A 19354-nucleotide genomic window follows, 5' to 3' on the forward strand; every position below is an offset into this window, starting at 1 on the left:
GAGGAAAACCATGAGAAACACGGTAAACTTTTCTGAGAGAGTCTAAAATGGAAGATTTAGAGAAGAAAATTTCTCTCAGAATTGAAAAAAAAAAATCTATGTCTCAAGCAGTATATGGCTCTGGGTTTAAATGAGAAAGGACAGGGTGTGTGCCATCCATTTAGTGTTGAGACAGAGCCTTATTTTCAAGGGTCCCAACTGTCCTAACTTCGTGTTCATGAATCTTTTGTAGAGAAACTGGAAAACACACCATTTTATAAAGTTGCATCACAAGGTTTTTGCTAAGAGGTACTGGATATGATATTTAATCCACATTTCCATTTCTGCTGTTAGTCAGTGGTGTAGAAACACACGTGGTGCCCAGTGGCTGAGGCCAAGAGGCTTTCATGCCAGGGTTCCACGCCAACGCGGAGGCTGCATGCCTGAGGCTGTTTAAGCTGCGCTGGGAGCTGCCATGACACAGTGCTGCCACTACCCGCCAGGCGTCGTCAGTGGCCACAAATCAAAGTGCAGACATGGAAGAGGGAGCAACTCAATGCGTCCTTCCTCTGAACCTCCCACTGTACAGCTGTGTTGGCCCCACCCCGAGACACCCAGATCTGCCCTCGCTTCATGCAGCCCTGTTGGAAGCCTGGGCTGCATTCTGGTTTCACCTCGGATGCCAAGACCAGTCTTAAAACACCTTTCTCAGAGACATCTTTTCATCTTTTTTTTCCCCCAGAGATGGGGTCTCGCTCTGTTATCTAGACTGGAGTGCAGTGGCGCGATCATACCTCACTGTAAACCTGGAATTCCTGGGCTCAGCCATGCTCAGCTAATTTTTAAATTTTTTTGTAAGATGGGGTCTTGCTATGTTGCCCACGCTGCTCTCAAACTCCTGGCCTCAAGCAGTCCTCCCACCTCTACTTCACAAGGTGCTGGGATTACAGGCGTGAGCCACAGCACTTGGACCTCACAGACATCTTTGATAATATTTTCTTTTCAAATCAATTAACCAGTTTTGAGCCTTGACCGTTACACATAGCATATTTTTAAATAGATTATCCAAATCAGCGAGTCACTTTGACTCCATGATGTAGCCCAGGACAGAAGCCAATGATTGTTTGGCTTGTTCTCAATAACCAAGTATTAGGATACTGTCCAGCTTTTTTTCCTGATAACTTTCCTCTCTCTTGAAGGAATTATCTTAAACCTCTGTGAGCCAGGTGTCTAAGGCCAAGATACCAAAGAGGTAAGTATTTTAGGAAGAGAGAAAGGACCACAGTGACTTTGGGCATTGCATTTTCTTTTCTTTACTAGTTTTTTCTTTACTTGGTAGGTAACCATGAAATGAGCTCAAACTGACCTATTGTCCCCAGAGGGGAAAAGAGAGAATGGTGGTGGTAGTGGTGCTGGGAGGAGGGTATTTATCTGAGAAAAAGACTTAGAATTAATTCACACCAAAAAGTGCAAAGCACTGAAATGAGGAGATGTAGATCCATTGGGAAAAAAGAATCTTTTGATCCCAGATGCAATAAACCGGCTCTACGACCCTTCACCAGCCCCTTAATTGGTCTTCACTTTAAAGCTACCACTGACATTAGGCAAAGAGATGAATGTCTCATTCCTATTTTGAACTCTTGGGAAGAAGGCATTATTGTCCACAGATACTAGGTTTCCTTTTACTTTTAATTCAAACAAATAGGGTTTTAGATCAGTATTTGCTCCAGAGACCCCAAAATACATTATTCTGATCTATTACTTAGGTGAATATATATCTGTAAATATTAATACTCCTGTCCTGAACTGCTCTGTTGCTAACAGTAATAAAGCCATCAGCAACAGCAGTAATAATACCAATAATATTTTTCAGTGCTTTTGGAAGTACAGGGAAAAAGAAGAGCTGTCGGATTTTAACCACTGGTAAGGTAATGAAATGGGGAGGGGGGAGTCATAATTCAAAAGGGACATTCCTCAATCAAGAATTCAGAGGACTTTCATCGGGCGGAAAACTTCAGCTTCTTCCCAATCATGTTAGTTAGGTTTTGCCAAAGCGTGGAGCACAAGCATCCGTCAGCAGCACTGCTCAAAACCAGTCAAGCTACCTCATGCTAATGCCAATCAGTTAAAAACCTTTATCCCAGTGTTTGTGGAGGAGCTTCGTCTGAAACCACAAGAGAGGGAAGAGGATCTTCAAATAAGACCACCAAGGGGACGACCACCAGGCAGACAGGCTTATGATCGGGAAGCCACCTAGCAGCAGAGGTGAATCGCAGTGAATACCGTGTGGCCAGCACTTGCATCAGAGCATGTTTGTATGCCTTAGAGGGAAGCTCCGTCAGGGGTGGGCAAGGGGGAAACATTACTTTCATACAGACACAACCAACACTGGAGAGCAAGGCCTGATCTGGGATACAAATGAATAACTCATGTTGACACCATGCACTGGGCCACTGATGACTCCATTTGGTTTGGCTAAGAGGATGGGAGGAATTAACAAATGCTTACTAAATACTCATGGATTACTTGGGAAGTTAATTCTATATAAGAAGTTAGCAATTAGATTAAACCACAAATCTGTGGTCTGGGATGGATAAATGATTAAATTGATACCACCTGGAAACTCTGCAGAGTTAGAGAATAGAAATGTCTAGAATTCTATAACCTCATTTGAAGAAATGAGCTCTCTCCAAATGGGCATTCCTCCCCCTGGACTTTGGAGCCTACACCCTCCTGCCACACCCTGCCACAATAGGTATCCACTCAGGCTTCCAAATGATCACTCACAGGAGACTTGTTGCTCAGGCATGTTTGTTAAATGACCCATTAATGTGATTCTGATGTCTGAACATCACTTTAGAATGTCTTTCGGGATTCCTTCCAACTGGTGGGCCAGTGGCAGACTGGACTGAAACCTGATTTCTAGCTACGGTTCACCCTGTACTACAGTGTCAAAAGCCCCAGTGGCTAATCGTAATACCCTACTCTTACTGTTTAAAGAGAGAAATAACCAAACTTCTTTCCTAAAGTTATTTTTTCTCCATTTTTTTTTTGTGGTTCTGTACCTTGAAATAAATATATTACACTTATTTTTCACAGTCTGGTCTTTTCTTTATACTTCATTTTTGTAATTTAAAAAAAGAGGTCCCTAAGATTAAAAATTCATCAGCAGGGATCCATGAAAAGGCCAAAATCTTTATTCCTGCAAGAGTCCCCAATTTGATATGCCAGAGATCTGGTTGATAATTCTCTCACCATGTGCTCACTCTGGCAGCACATATACCAAAATCCCCTCTCAATGTTCAAATTCTTCCCAGAGAGGCTAATTCAAAGAGGAAAGTGAGAAAGTCAATGGTTAAGGGGCGAGTTCAACTGTGAAAAATAAAAATGTTCTCCCAGCCCCCGTCAGGTAGAGGCCACCTGTCTTAGGGTCCTCAGGGTCCTGAAAGTCCTCCCTGGTTCAAGCTGGGGACCCTCAGGTGCCCCAAAAGCAGATGAATGGGAAGGTGAGCTTGGACCGAGCCTGCAAACTAACTTTCTCAGGTGCCCCAACTTTATCCTTGTGAAATAGTTCTAGTCCCACAAATGCTGCCTTGTGTCTGGTAATGGGAACTTTCATGCCTTGCTTCTTAGTCCCGGGCACCAAGTCTAGGAATTAGAAGACTGGGAGATGGGAAAAGAAAGGGGCAGACTTAACAAGGAAAGAATTTGGCTCGCATTTTACTGAATGCATGAAGATGTGTATGAGCACAGAGGAAGAAAGAAAAGGTAAAGGAACATGGGCTTTTAGACACAGAAAGGAAGAATATATAAACATTGTAAATCCTCTGGAAAGAGGGATACAGAATTAACATGCTAAGGAGAATTGCTTCTTCAGAGATCTGAGACGGCCTGGTGTGTAAGTCAAGTAAACAGCCTATAAGGCATTTCATTTTCACTATCATTTTTGTAAAAGTTACCTGGGCTTATTAAATAAGTCTCTTTGAGGGTATAATTTCCCACTGAGTTCATAGTAAAATGTCGTGACTTTTATCTTTCCATTAAATTCTATTTGAAATTCCTGGATTCACATTCTCTTGGGGATTTTCACCCTCTGAAGGATTCAGAAATGACAGGCTCCCTAATGGGAAGTTTGATAAGGAATTCTCTAAAAATCATTCAGTACTCCAGGACCATGGAAATGTTACCACAACTGGCTCAGGAACAAGAGGTCTCAAGAAAGGAACTACCCATTTCCTGGTTATACCTCAAGGAGAAGACCTGCTCCACCCCCAATCTCTTCATTAGCTCTTTCCTCATGGCCTTTTGAAGGAATTAGCAGTTTTATGGGTCTAAAATGCGGAATGATGCTTTATACGTACTTATCCCTCACTGATGGCGTGGGATGAGGAACTGCCCAAGACACTGGAATGCGGAGTTAGGGTCTTACCGTTACTATTCAGTGTTTTCATGATCACTTCCATCTGTGCAAATTCATAGTTATAGTCTGGTTCGGAGGAAGCCTCACTGGCTGCATCCAGGTCATGCTCTGGTGGCCCCGTTTCCTTTTCAAAGTCTTTTAACCAATCTCGACGTTTCCTCTTAGGTAAATTAATTCTGTGGGGTTTTTCATCATTAGATAAAATCACACTGGTTTACACTTAAACAGATAATGGAAAAAATATATATAACAATATTAGAGAACACAAAGATGTTACCTAAAAAAGTGGTTATTTCCCCATAGGATTCTATCACCATGCCACAGCTGGGCGGTACTGCACAGAAGGGTGCCGTTTACACAGGACCTGAAAGAACATGAGGGAAGATAGCAGGTGAATGGGAAAAAGCACAAGACCTAGACCTGGTATCCAAAGAAGTAAGTGAGGGAACTTTCCCTTACTAGATATATTCCACCTAATAACTGAAGAAGGAAGAACGGCATTTGTAACCACTACCAAAGCACGTGGTCTAAGCAATGATGACCTGGAGCTGCCAATCCCTCAAAGACTGACAACCCAATATGATGTGCTCCTGATGGAGACAGAAAGCACTGCCTATGGCTATTCTTATCAAAATTTCAGCTGAACTTGAGCAAGCTTCCATATCTAAATACCAATTTAGGAAATACAGAGAACATGGAAGTGGAAGATGTTAAATGATGCCACAGGGTGGAGTGAGAAAATCCTGACTATGGGAAACTCTAGGATCAACAACTAGGTGTCTTCAACAAATAAAATGCAAAGAAAAAGCAAGAAAGACAGAGAGGCAGAGACAGACAGAAAGACACACACACACACACTCACACACAGAGGAAGAGGAAGGGGAAACTCATTTGTTAAGAGACCTAAGAGACGTATTAAAAAACAACAATGGTAGAACCTTTTTTGAATCCTAATTTAAAGAAATAACTGAAAAAGAACATTGATGAGACAAGTGCGGAAATTTGAACACTGACTGGATGCATGATTAGTAAGGAATTACTGTTAATTATTTTAGGTGTGTTGGTACTGAAGCTATATTTAAGAATCTTCATCTTTTAGAGATACATACTGAGATATTTATAGATATGTGATAATATCTGGAATTTCCTTTAAAATAACCCAGAGGGGAAGGAGGAGGACATGTGGAAAGCATATTAAAAAGAACAAAATTATCTATGAAGTGCTCATTTTTCAAACCGGATGATGGATACATAGGGGTTCATTGTATCATTCTACTTCTATATGTTTGAAATTTCCCAAAATAAAAACTTGGGGACAAACATAAAAAGAAGACTGGGTTTAAATCCTAAAAAGCTATCAAATAAACCATAGAAACAGACAATTTGGGGAGGAGGAGGCACCTCTGCCCATCCTTTTTTTTTTTTTTTTTTTTTTTTTGAGATGGAGTCTTGCTCTGTCACCTGGGCTACAGTGCCATGGCATCAGCCTAGCTCACAGCAACTTCAAACTCCTGGAGTCAAGTGATTTTCCTGCCTCTGCCTCCCAAGTAGCTGGGACTACAGGTACACACCACTACATCCGGCTAATGTTTTCTATTTTTAGTAGAGATGGGGTCTTGCTCTTGCTCAGGCTGGTCTCGAACTCCTGCCATCAAGTGATCCTCCCACCTCAGCCCCCTAGAGTGCTGGGATTACAGGCATGAGCCATTGTGCCTGGACTCTGCCCATCCTTGATATATTGTATATATCACACCCTACGTGACGTGCACTGTGCCTCTGGGTTCTCATGCATCGTGAACTTGTTTGAAACAAACCTTGAAGGAGAAGCAACTCCGCCCAGTGGACATTTAGATGTGGTCTTTCAACAGTGCAGCTTTCTTTACACTGCAACTTTGCTACAGCTTATTGGCAAGCAATGGGCTGTGAAGGCAGTGGGCTGGATAATCCTCTGCGAAAGATTTTATAGGGCTTCCTGCTTATTAATAGTTCTCTCATCAACTGATCCTTTGATGCAGTTAAAGCATAATCACTGTGACTTTTGTTAGGGTAGAGGAAAGATACTCCACAATTTTTAGTGCCGGCAATTTTAGTCTTTTCATAAATGTTTCCTCCACTTAATAAAAAAAAAAAGATTTTCTAGTATTTATTTTTTAGAAATAGCGTCTTGTTCTGTCACCCAGGCTGAAGTACAGTGGGGCGATCATAGCTCACTGCAGTCTCAAACTCCTGGGCCCAGGTGATCCTCCTGTTTCAACCTCCCAAGTGGCTGGGACTACAGGCGTGCACCATCAAATCTGGCTAATGTTTTACTTTTTTGTAGAGATGGGGTCTCAAGAAGTTACCCAGGCTGGTCTCGAACTACTGGCAATCCTCCCGCCCCAGTCACCCAAAGTGCTTTAGCAGCAGGAGCCACAATGCCCAGCTAATTTTCTGGTATTTAAAAACAAAATAAAACATTGGAAGTGGGAGGAGGTAATTAATTAATTGAAGATGACTCTGCTAACAGACTGTCAGGTGAAGTTTGATGGAGAAATATAAGGAATATTATTTTGAGTTCTAATTTTCCAATAAGTTGCTTTTCTCACTCTCATTATCTGACTCCTGATCTTTACAGGACTCTAAAGCTTAGAGCTATGAAATAAGTGGAAGTAGAACTCATATGGGAAAATAATCACGCCTTCAAAGTGATATTTCAACACTGGTAACTAAGTTTTTACTGATAATGACAGAGCTGGTCCTCTTAAATGTTGCCACATCCCTCCCTACAATCAGAAAGCATGTCCCTCTGAGGACCCAGTGTATCCAGAACTTTGATATAATGGAAAGCAAGCAGAAAGAGGGAGCCTTCTCCTTCTGAAAATAAGGCACACAAGATATACTGTCACCATTTACTTTTCTTACCTTGCGTTTTCTTTTGGAGTAAGAGTGACGTCTCCATCGGATGCGATGTCAATCTCACAGTGCTCAGGCTGAATTCCTATGCCGAAGAGCTGGATATCCTGAGAGGTATCTGCACCCACCCTGGTGTGATCCTAGTAACAGATTATTAAAAAAGAAAAACCCACACTGAGAAGTAACTCAACAAAAATTTATCACTATCAATAACCCAACAGCATATGCACAAATATATTAAATGAATCATGCCAGAGATGTTCGATATCTAAAGCATTAGAAGTCAAAAGCTTACCTAACACACTAAATTAAAAAAAAAAAAGTTTAAACGCTACCAAAGAAAACCCTGATCAACAGTGATCAGATATTATTTTAAAACATAAGGTAACTGGACTTGACAGAATACCTCGAGTTCCAATTTTGACTGTCCAATTTTGACTGTCACTTACTATTTAAGTGAACACAAGGGAAGTCATTTCGCTCTCTGAGCCTCAGTTTCTTTTTTGGCAACACCAGGATGATATTATCTATTTAATATACTTAACAGAATTCTTTCCAGGATCATCTAACAGTGAAAGTGTTTTGAAAACAGTTATATAAATTTAAGAACCACTAAAAAGCAGTTTCATGGAAAGTCATATTTTAAAATGTTAAAAATATCTGAGTCTTTTTAACACCAATATTACACAGAGTACTGAAGCCTGTGGGTTATATGATGTACAAACTAGTGTGATTTTAAGTACCTTGAACCTCACAGACTACTGGTGATTCAGTCACTGCTTGTCCCCTTTGTTTTAACTATGATAACATCGTCCAACAGAGAAAGCATGAAGCTTGGTCTTTCAAAGTTAAGATTTCAGAAACAATTCCTTACCCCTTTCTTAATCATTGCCTAAATGAATAGATCTCAAGTCTGTTAGTGGATTCTAAATATGTCAGGGGCTATTTGCATCGTATTTATGTCTCAGGAAACTGCAGAAGAAAAAGGATCATAGAAGATTGAGGCTCCTTGCTTCAATTCTAGCTTATTCTTCATTGCATATTACATATTTACTAGGCAGCTGAGAATCCTTAACAAGGCACCTAATCTTTCACAAGTAGACAATACCTCTGCATTTAAGATTTGGGTGTGCAGACAGTATATGAAGCTGCCTTCAAGTCCCCAGTCCTTGATAACCTTAATGTCCATAACTCAGACAGAAAGAGTGTAGATGTCTGAGATTAGAAATGCCCGGATGATCAGCTGAATGCCCTATGTCAGTGTCAATCGGGCACCCTATTTCAAACAGATGTCTTATTTTTCACTTAACAAAATAAGCCAGTAGTCCTAAAAGTGTGGTCTGAGAACCCTTGGGGTCTTTGAAAACCTTTCAGGAGGTCTATGAGGTCGAAACTGCTTTAATAAAAACACTAACATACTGTCGGCCTTTGCTCTCTCATTTTATCATGCATGTACACTGGAGTTTTCCAGAGGCTACATGATGTGTGATGATGTTGTAGCTCTGAAGACTAATAGTTGTATATTTGTACTCTAAAATGTTCTCAGTCTTAATGTCTAATACAGCAAATATAGACAGATATAACCCAGATACACAAAAGGTCTTTGGAGTCTTTTTAAGAATGTAAATGGGTTCTGAAGTCAGAAAATTTGAGAACTGCTGCAATAAGTTACCCAACGTGGCATACCCTGAGACCAAAATGCCAACTCCAAGAGGCCACATCCTACCTCTACACCTGAAGGGTGATATGGGACCAAAAGTTATTTCCTGAGGATGTAGGTTTTGAAGGGATAGGCCTGGAAGAACCCTGCTGTCTACACTAGCTCCAGGGTCTTGTGTTGATCTTGGGATCTCCTTAGAACCAGTCAGAAGCAAAACTGAGAACCTCCAGAGCTTCTCAGGATCTGGCTGAACCCAGATACTGTCAGAATCCTTGTCGCCTCACACCTGGAACCTTCTCCTATAGCCGAGTATCACCCTGACACCCTCTGTTGCTCACTTGTGCCCCCTCAAGCCTCAACTTGCAGGAAATCAGCTCTGACTACACAGTCCCAGGATCATACAAAATAGTCACTTTCCTTCTTAATGGTGAGCTGGTGACCTGCCCGCACTATCCACCCTCTTACTTTTTTTTTTTTTTTGAAACAGAGTCTCAATGTCACCCAGGCTGGAGTGCAGTGGTGTGATCATAACTCACTGCAACCTCAAACCTTGGGCTCAAGTGATCTTCCTGGCTCAGCCTCGTGAGTAGCTGGGACTACAGGTATAAGCCACTATGCCTGGCTAATTTTTTTTTTATTTTTTGTAGAGACAGGGTCTACAAGTCCTGGCCTCAAATGATCCTCCCACCTCGGCCTTCCTAAATGCTAGGATTATAAGCGTGAGCCACTGTGCCCAGCCACCATCCTTTTACTTTTAATGAGAGCTAAGCTGGATACAAAAAGCAAAATCATGGAGGCATGCACCCAGATTCACCTGGGCATTGTACATGAATAAATCAGGACCAAAACAATCTATTTATATACTCTCGTACCTTTAAATAATAAACCAGAAGTTCGTTGAGAGCAGGGTCTGCATTCAGGTTGACTAAGTAGCATTTGTCATCCCCCACCTTGATACCAGACGTCTCTAGGGAAATCCCCATGCTTTCAAGTTGTCTTTGTCTTTCCTGTGCACAAAAACAGACAAAATCAGGGAACTCTATTTGTTGCTCTATTCATAAGATGTATCCATGGAAAGAGTAAGTCACTGTTTCTGGGGACAATGCCAATGAAGTCACATATTCCACTCAGCTCAATCAAGTGCATGGAGAGCCTACAATGCATGACATCTTGTGGCAGTGTTATAGAGGCACCAAGGATGAACCAGATACCATCTTGGCTAGCAGATGGGACAAGACCACACAACCAGAACCCCAAAGCGGAGAACACTATGCTACTGGAGGAGTACAAAATGCTGGGAGCTTCAAAGGAGGGAGATCATAATGGGTTAAGAGACCAGGAAAGGCTTCAGGAAAAGAATATATTTGAGATGGTTCTTGAAGCATGAGAAGAATTTCAACAAGAGGATAAGGACAAGGTGTTCTTAGGGCAGGGCACAAAGAAATACAGTGAAGACCCTGTGCCTACTAGATGATTTCAGAGGCCAAGAACCCCTGGCAAATCGGGGAAAGCAGTCAGATGGGGCTGGAAGAGCAGGTTGGATACTTATAGAAGACCTTGAATTCATTCATTTGTTCATTTATTCAAAAGATATTTATCAGAGTCTACCATGTGGTAGGTACTGATCTAGGGCTGAGAATATAACTGGAGCAAAGTCCCTTCTTTCATGAAAACATATATTCTAGCAGGAGAAGACAGACCATAAAAAAAAAAGATGAGTAAATACAATACATAGAATTTCCAATGGTGTTAAGTGCTATGGAGAAACATAAAGCAATGTGAGAGGGATAAGAAGTTGGGGGCGGTGTGTGTGTATGTGAATGAATGACATCTACAAGAAACTTATCAGCAGAAAGCTAAACAGAGTTTCAGTGACTGCTTTTGAGCTGCTTGATTGGGATGGTCCAAGATTTCCAAAAGGTCAATGAGATTAAAAATTATCATGAAATGCATAGTGTAGAAAGATTCATAACAGACACACACCCCTGCGGAATTAGTCCTTCCTTTCTTTTCAATTCAAGTAAAGTTCATACAGCATTTTCTAACAAGCCCAAAGAATCAAATACATTGAAAAAACTGCGATGGGTTGCATGTTATAAATTCTCTGCCAATCAGGTAGCCTCATGCTTTGCCAGGTGATCTAAAAATCACAAAACAGACTTTTGTTTAAATGTGAGGAGCAGGAAATATAAAAGACATTTCCTGTAACCAGGCCTGTTCAAATTCGGTGCCCTCTAACACATCTAGTAAATACATGGACCAAATCGTAATTTGATATTAATAAAAGACACAAAGTCAGTGTCTAAGGCTGATCTTTGCAATCTCTAGCTCAGCAGAAAGGGACCCCTCAAAGACTTTTTGAGGATGACCAGCGGCTGTACAGAAAAGACAAGTGAAGAAGAATCACAATTCTTTAGGCCTAAGTTATCAAACCACCTGTGCGATCTCTTCTGTTTTCCTCAGCTTCTCTTCCCAAGTCACTGTCAGCTCTTTTATCAGCTTTTCAGACTCTTCGAGCTTCTCCTTCAGTTCAGGAGCCTTCATGGCCTTTAAAATGAAAGCAAAGATATCTGACTTGCAAAATTTTTTCACCATTATGTACAAGACAATCACTTACTGTCCTTCGTAAGCAGTTATCAATAGTCTGTTGGAAACAATCAAGTCATACCCTGTTGGGGTGGGTTTTTGACCTTTACCCATCAAATGGAATTTAAGAGAACATGGCTGCTCCTGTTTCAAGGAGGAAAAGAAATGGCAGTGTCCTGAATGAAAATGGAAATAAGTTATTACAGAATCATTTTATCCATCACATTTAAATCTCACATTTAAAGATCTAAAAGATGCTGAAGTTAATCTTCGAAATAGAAAAGTAGGAGAAAAAGGTTACTTAAGCAGATTTCTTTTTCAATAAGATAGAGATCAACACCCATCACTAATAAGTACATTCCAGTTTTATTAGGCTACTAGAAAAGGTGAATATTTTTCTCATTTATTTAAAAGTTTGAATCTGGGCCCCTTAGACTACTTTTCTCCACTGGTGTAATAAATTTAGCATATTTGTCATTCACTTGGGAGCAGGACATCTAGTCAAATAGGCAGTAGTTTCTAAGTTTGTTCAGTAAGAATAAGGAGTCTAAATACAGATATTTGCAGCTTAAAAAATTTGGGGGAGGGAGCATTACTTGGTAACAATATGCTTTGCCAACATACAGTAACAGGAGCCCCTACAGAGTAAAACCCTGTGAACAAGAAAGATGGTCAAGCTTGGACGAGAAGCTGAAATGGTGATGATCTGAGAGCTGGTAGACTGCCTGAGTTTCATGGTATTAACAGAGCCTGAGAGTGGCATTTAGTGTGGGTACATGTGAGAATTCTAGGTGGATCTACGTGGCTCTTCTTTTCTTTCCTTTGGCCAGGTATTACTCTAGCCATTTGGCCTAGATTATATGGTCAAAATGGAAATGCAAATTAGAAACAAGAGGAAGTAAGTAGATAATCTACCTATAAACAAATTCCAGAACCATTATATTAATACTTTCCTCCTAGCATCATGAGTCTTTTTAAAGTTTATCAGCATTTTAATTTTTCTGGTGTTTTGCTACCCTTATTGACATCAATAAAAAAAGTATGCTTAATGCATTGAATGATTATATAATGATGATAAAAAAAATAGCAACATTTATTGAGCACTTACTATGTGCAAGGCATTGTGCTAAGTGCTTTCCAGTATTAATGGTGGACTAGGGGTTAAGGATGAAAAAATTATTAAAACACAGCTTCTTGCACATTAAGAGCCCCCTGCTTGCAGGACAACAAAGGCATGTAAACAAATAATTATAACACAATGCCAAGATTACCAATTAATAGAGTATTCAGACTCTTGGCTTCGCCTTTTTATCTTTTTATTCTTCTGTTGATTATTTTTTGATTAATTACATTGACAGATCAAAGTATTTACATAGTGCCTGGCATATAAGTGCTTAACGAATAAATGATGGCTATTAACTTTGGTTTTCTTTCTTTCTTTCTTTCTTTCTTTTGCTCCTTACTAATCTCCCAACTACAGTGGGGTCAGAAGAGTGGCAAAGGAATGTGAACTTGGAAGTGTAAAGTACATACCTGAGTCCTGGTGCTTAGCCTGTGACTTAAGCTAAGACACTTGCCTCTCACACGGCCTTCTTACCTATTTCAAATGAGACAGTGGCTCACCCAGCAATTTGCAAAAAGCAAAACCTATTTGAAAGGTTATTACAGTTTGGGAAAATCAAGGAAAGAAGGTAGCAATGCAAAAATATTGATTTTGTTTCCTGCCACGGACTGATATAAATGAGAAAGTAAAAGGAGATTTCCAAATCATTCCTAATGTTTGTTTAATTATCCTCGATCATGCTATCTGTATGACTTAACGAGGAGATGATACCTAGCTAACTTCTCTGGAAATTCTAAGGCCCTGTGGAAATATAGTCTACAATGTTAATAAAAGCAACACATTTTGTTCTTAGGATTTCCCACTGAAAGTCTGAGGGCCAGCTGATTTACTGAAGCAAACAATTAGGTAGCAGTAGGAATTCTCTCTTAATTGTTTGCTTCCTAGGACAGAAGTTTTGTATTGTATGTGTTGCTCTTCACAATGCTTAGCACATAGCAGATGCCAATAAACACTGAAGTGCTGAACCACACTGAGGTGACCCAGAACTGTAAGCAAGTACACCTCCACCACTCAGATACCACACACCAGGGAACTGCACAAACAGGGAGCACCAGGCTGATTTTACCTCTGCTTGTGAGAGCTGTTCTCTGAGTTTCTCAACTTCCTCTCGCAGTTCTCGGATGACTTTTGCATTGGGGTCCTCATTCACGACAGCGTGGTTCACGATCCTTTTGGCCCGATCTGCATATCTTAACGTGGAGAGGGTCTCTTCATAGTTGTCTGCTGCTGGGCTAATGGTGGCTATCATAGAGGTCTGGCTGTTGCCCCCCAAACTGTCCTGCAAAGTATTCCAAAGAGCATGTTAGGAAGCCCATTCCATGCACGACACATAAAATAAAAACAATAAGTAAAGAAATAAATAATGTATGACATTATTCTCTATGACGAAAATGCTATGTGGAAATGGGTTTGCATTTCACAAATAATTTTATGACAAGATGAAATGTGTCCTCTCTGTGTTCACAGCAATAAATAATGCTTGTCAATAGCATTATAATGGAATAAAAAGCAGTAGAAAACAGTTTTCATTCTGCATTCCTAGCAATTAGCATACCTGTGTTGTTGGGAGAGTTCTTTGTGTATTTGGTTAACTTTGCACACACTTTTCAGCTGTCACATCTGAAATAGCCAATTTTTGGTTGGAAAAGAGCACTAGAGCAACAAATTACCTTAAGAAGCCAAGTGAGGACTGAATCTCGATAAGGCACAAATTTGTTTTTACCCTTGCCAGCTGCCTGGTCAGCCAGTGAGGATATAACCAAGCCCAAGGTTGTAAGTGATCTGCCAAGAGAAGATGAAAAATAGTTTTATGGAATGTTTATATTTTGTTTTCATAAAACGATAATCCTTCTAGGCGACAAGTATAAAATATACAGAACAAAAAGGCTCTAAAGTTGACACAATCAAGTATCCACTCATTTGTCAAGAAGCTGAGAAAAAAAAAATAACCCAAAAAGTAACTTCGTTAACTTAAAAGAATGAACTTAGAATCCCTGTGAGATTCTGCTCTCTTCCCTCACAGGACCTGTGAAACAGACATTTAAAACATCACACTAGAGAATTTTAATTTACTCTCAATATTATAGTTAAAAGTCTATAAAAGGCTCTCTAATTTGAACCACGTGGTCTCTGATTTTGTTTTCCAGAATAGCTGTATAACTTGCATCCTTCCACTACACATCACAAAGTATGTCCTGTTCTGCTTAAAGCCAGCACATTTTTTCAATGTAGAGTTATTACAGTTGGACAAAAGCAAAGAAATGCCCATGTAGAGGATAGCACATAGCTACTCTTTCAGCCCCTGAGACACAAAGTAGACGGCCATTGCCTGAGAGTAGGTTAGAAATGAAGACACTTGGAAGTCTCTCCAGACCTCCTGAACCAGATTAGTTCAAGGTATCCCAGGTGGTTCATACGCACATTAAATTTTGAGAAGTCCTGGCTGAATAATACCCCAGTGATAAATATGTTTAGTTGTCTAGGTCTATCAAAGTGTGGTCCTCGAACCAGCAGCATCTCTATCACTTGGGACCTTGTTAGAAACACAAATTCTCAGGCCCCACTCCAGACTTAATGAATGAGAAACTTACAGAGGGATCAGCAATCTGCGCTTTATCAAGCACTCCAGGTGATTCTAATGCAGGTTACTCTGAGAATCACTGTCCTAGGCTAACAAGCTTTCTTTGGTGGCCAATAAACCTCCTCCCCACCTGGAGAAAAGAGTGCTGTAAAAACAACAGATTTGTGGTACCGAGGGACGAAGGATATCCTCTTATATCACAGTTAAGTACCAAATGCTCCTTTATAAGGAAGTCAATTGGATTCCAAATGGAAACAGCAGGCTTGGCAAATTTCACAGAATTGCAAGGAGAGTTACAAGACATCACAAGAAAGTGCTTTGTAAATGGTTTGAAAAGTTAAATGCTACTACTTATTTATAATAATAAAGGAGGACACAAACCAGCAAGTCAAAGACTAGGCAGGTTTCTTTCTAATAGTAACAATAGATTTCCATCAAATAGGTTGAAAGGAATGAAAGCTATTTCCCAGAAAACATAATTCCCCGAAGGCAAGTCACTGAAAACTCACTGAAATACAAAGCGAATTCAAGATTCAGAAAATGAACCAGAATTCATTCTATCAGAACGGCTGTTAGAATTTTAATAACAGCCATTGGCACAAAATGGCATAAATATATACATCTTCTTAAGTGAAAAAAGTCAGACACAGAAAGACAAATATTGCATGTTCTCACTCAGAAGTAGGAGCTAAATGTGTACACGTGGTCATAGGGAGTGGAATGGTAGAGAGTAGAGACTGGGAAGGGCGAGGGTGTGGAAGAAGGTTGGGTGATGAGAAACTACTTATTGAATACAATGTATGTTATTTGAATGATGGATACCTTAAAAGCCCTACTTGACCACTAAACAATCTATTCATGTAACAAAATTGCACTTGGACCCCATAAATTATACCAAAAAAGGTAAATCACACTTGATAGATTTAAAAGTTAAACAAGTCCCTAGCACTCTGGGAGGCCAAGGTGGGCAGATCGTTTGAGCTCAGGAGTTCGAGACCAGCCTGAGCAAGAGCAAGACCCCGTCTCTACTAAAAATAGAAATAAATTATATGGATAACTAAAAATATACATAGAAAAAAATTAGCCAGGCATGGTGGCGCATGCCTGTAGTCCCAGCTACTCGGGAGGCTGAGGCAGGAGGATCACTTAAGCCCAGGAGTTTGAGGTTGCTGTGAGCTAGGCTGACACCACGGCACTCTAGCCCAGGCAACAGAGTGAGACTCTGTCTCAACAACAACAACAACCAAAAAAAACGAGTCTAACCCAAGAGAAATGAAAATCTAAGTCTATATACACAAACTTACACATGAATTTTCAAAGCAGCATTATTCACAAAAGCCAAAAGGTGGAAACCCAAATGTCCATCAAATGATGAAATGATGAATAAAATGTGGTATATCCATGCAATGGAATATTATTTGGCCATAAAAAGGACTGAAGCTCTGATACATGCTACAACATGGATGAACCCTGGCAAATCATGCTAAGTGAAAGAAGACAAACACAGGCGGCCACTGTCCTAGGTTGAACAGTGTCTCCCAAAAATTCATGTCCACCAGACCCTCAGAATGTAACCTTATTTGGAAATAGAGTCCTTGCAGATGTAATTAGTTAAGAAGAGGTCACACTGGATCACGAAGGGCCCTAAACCAATGACTGGTGTCCTCATAAGAAGGCCATATAAAGACACCTGGGGGAAGGCCATGTGAAGATGAAGGCAGAGATTGGAGTGATACATCTACAAGCCAAGGAAAACCAAGGATTGCTGGTGACCACTGGAAGCTAGGATAGGCATGGAACAGATTCTCCCTCTAACCCCCCAAAAAGGAAGAAACCCTGCTGACCCCTTGATTTCAGACTTCTGGCATCCAAAACTGGGAGAAAATAAATTTCTGTTGTTTTAAGCTGCTTAGTTTGTAATAATGTTATGGTAGCTCTAGAAAGCTGATATAGCCATGCATTGTATGATTCCATTTATATGAAATATCCAGAATAGACAAATCCATAGAGAGGGAGGAGGTGGTTGATTGGGCTGTGGGTGGAGGGAATCGGGAAGGACTTGGATGCAAGGTTTCTTTCGGGTGTGATGAAAACATTTTAAAATTAGACTGTGGTGATGGCTGCACAATTCTGTGAATATATTAAAGCTACTGAACTGTACACTTTAAAATGGTGAACTATATGATATGCAAATTATTTCTCAATATAGCTGTTTTTTTTAAAAAAGTCAAGTCCAATCACTCCTCCAAAGGTAACAATTTTAAGAAAGAAAATTGTATGTCACACATATGAAATAGAGGCAAACAGGAGTTCAGTATCAGCTAGAAACACATTTCTTCTTTAACATAGAATACTGAGCATTTTTTCACATTTTGCAATTACTGAAATACAGTTTTTGACTGGAAACAATTCTCTGAACTATCCCAGATATTTTACTATCCAAGTGCAGCAAAATTTATTTTATTTATTTATTTTTTTTGAGACAAAGTCTCGCTCTGTTGCTCTAGGTAGAGTGCAGTGACATCATTGTAGCTCACTGTAACCTCAAACTCCTGAGCTCCTGCAATCTTTCTGCCTCAGCCTCCTGGGTAGCTGGGACTACAGGCGCATGGCATGATGCCTGGCTAATTTTTCGATTTTTAGTGGAGATGGGTCTTGCTCTTGCTCAGGCTGGTCTTGAACTCCTGACCTCAAGTGATCCTCCCACCTCGGCCTCCCAGAGTGCTAGGATTACAGGCATGAGCCACTGTGCCCCTGGCCCTTGGTAATAATTTTGTATCTTATTGTTACAAAGAATAACTCCAAAAGGGACAGAGCATAACTAGGTATATCTGACCTCCCTTCTGTTCACAGCAGACAACTCAGTTTTAAGGTTTTTCTGGGGTCCCCTTGACCAAGAGAGGTCCATTCAGTCAGCTGGGGGGCTTAAGATCTTACTTTAGTTCACACGGTTAACAGTGCCCCTTCACATGAAAACATATTTTGGGGATGAAATGGATTTTTCGTCACTGAGAGAAGATTTTCCTCTGTCTTGTGGCAACTGTTTACATTTCCTCCATGCAATTACTGTGCTTGGTTTACGGAAAGTGCTCAGTGAATATCTGCTGAGTTATTCTGAGTCTAGATTCCAGTGAGGGACAGAACATGTGCCTCCATCTGGCAGCAACGTGCTGAGCTATTAAAAACTGCCTTTTCTAAACTTTGCAGCTTGGGGTAGCCACGAAACACAGTCTGGCCAAGGAGATGTAGGTAGATATTACCAGGTGGGGCTTCCAAGAAAGCTATTGTTCTCCTGGAAAAAAAGGCACATATTCAGCTGCCAGAAACCTGTGGTTCTTCGCCTTTCCTCCTTTTTCTTCCTTCTCTTTTGTTCTCATTTAGATGTGGATACAATGTCTGGAATGGGAGAGCAATCCTGAGATCAGGAGGATGACATGAACACACACTAAAGTTAGCAGAGCTGTGTGCATTTCTGAGGTGCTGCACCAGCCTTTCGACCTCTTGTTAAATGAGAAAAATAAAGTCGTTTCATTGTCATGGAGCTGGTTTCTGTTGCCTAGAGCAGAATGCAATCCCTGACTTTGAAAGAATTAGTTGAAAGATGAGGAAACAAAGTAGATCCTCCCCAGTCCTCACTCTTAAGAGTAAAGGAGAAATGCAAAAGAATATGAGTGACAAATTATAGGGTAAGGACAGTACCATCAAATGAAAGGAGAGGAAAGAAAACAGTTATACCTACAGTATGAACCTCATTCCCTTACAAATTGTTTTCCAGTGGCTAATGCCAATCATTAAAGTCAATGCTTTCCCAATGACTATCATTCCCATCTCATTTCTATTTCAATTGCTGTTGTGGCACAATAAAGTACATACTAACATTTCCAGAAATGAGTTCTACTGAACACTTGTTCTGGGGGTCTTAATATATGTTACCCTACAATTCTGTCATCAAATAAGTTTAGGGCATGATGAGCTAAAGTTACATAGGATTCATTACTGCAGGACTTCTCAGAGCCTTTTAGTACTATGAATCTCCAAAGGAAACTTTTATAATTAGCCTTTCTCAAAATTATTTGTCCAGAGATCCTTTTCTTCCCAGAGCCACTTGAGGAA

General features: G+C 40.4%; 1 protein-coding gene across 5 annotated transcripts in view; it reads right to left on the bottom strand.

The window, feature by feature from the left end:
• KIF13A (kinesin family member 13A) overlaps positions 1-19354 on the bottom strand; it is a 193354-nt gene that overhangs the window by 48712 nt on the left and 125288 nt on the right. For all 5 annotated transcript variants that reach the window (XM_045551849.1, XM_045551847.1, XM_045551848.1 and 2 more), the window contains 7 exons: positions 14331-14442; positions 13727-13939; positions 11388-11498; positions 9824-9958; positions 7301-7431; positions 4677-4763; positions 4409-4575 (listed from right to left, as the gene is read on the bottom strand). In XM_045551849.1, coding sequence (XP_045407805.1) covers positions 4409-4575; positions 4677-4763; positions 7301-7431; positions 9824-9958; positions 11388-11498; positions 13727-13939; positions 14331-14442 — 956 coding nt within the window. The remainder of the gene's footprint in view (positions 1-4408; positions 4576-4676; positions 4764-7300; positions 7432-9823; positions 9959-11387; positions 11499-13726; positions 13940-14330; positions 14443-19354) is intronic.

Source organism: Lemur catta, chromosome 5 (assembly GCF_020740605.2).
Source record: "Lemur catta isolate mLemCat1 chromosome 5, mLemCat1.pri, whole genome shotgun sequence".
In the NCBI taxonomy this organism is placed as follows: Eukaryota; Metazoa; Chordata; class Mammalia; order Primates; family Lemuridae; genus Lemur; species Lemur catta.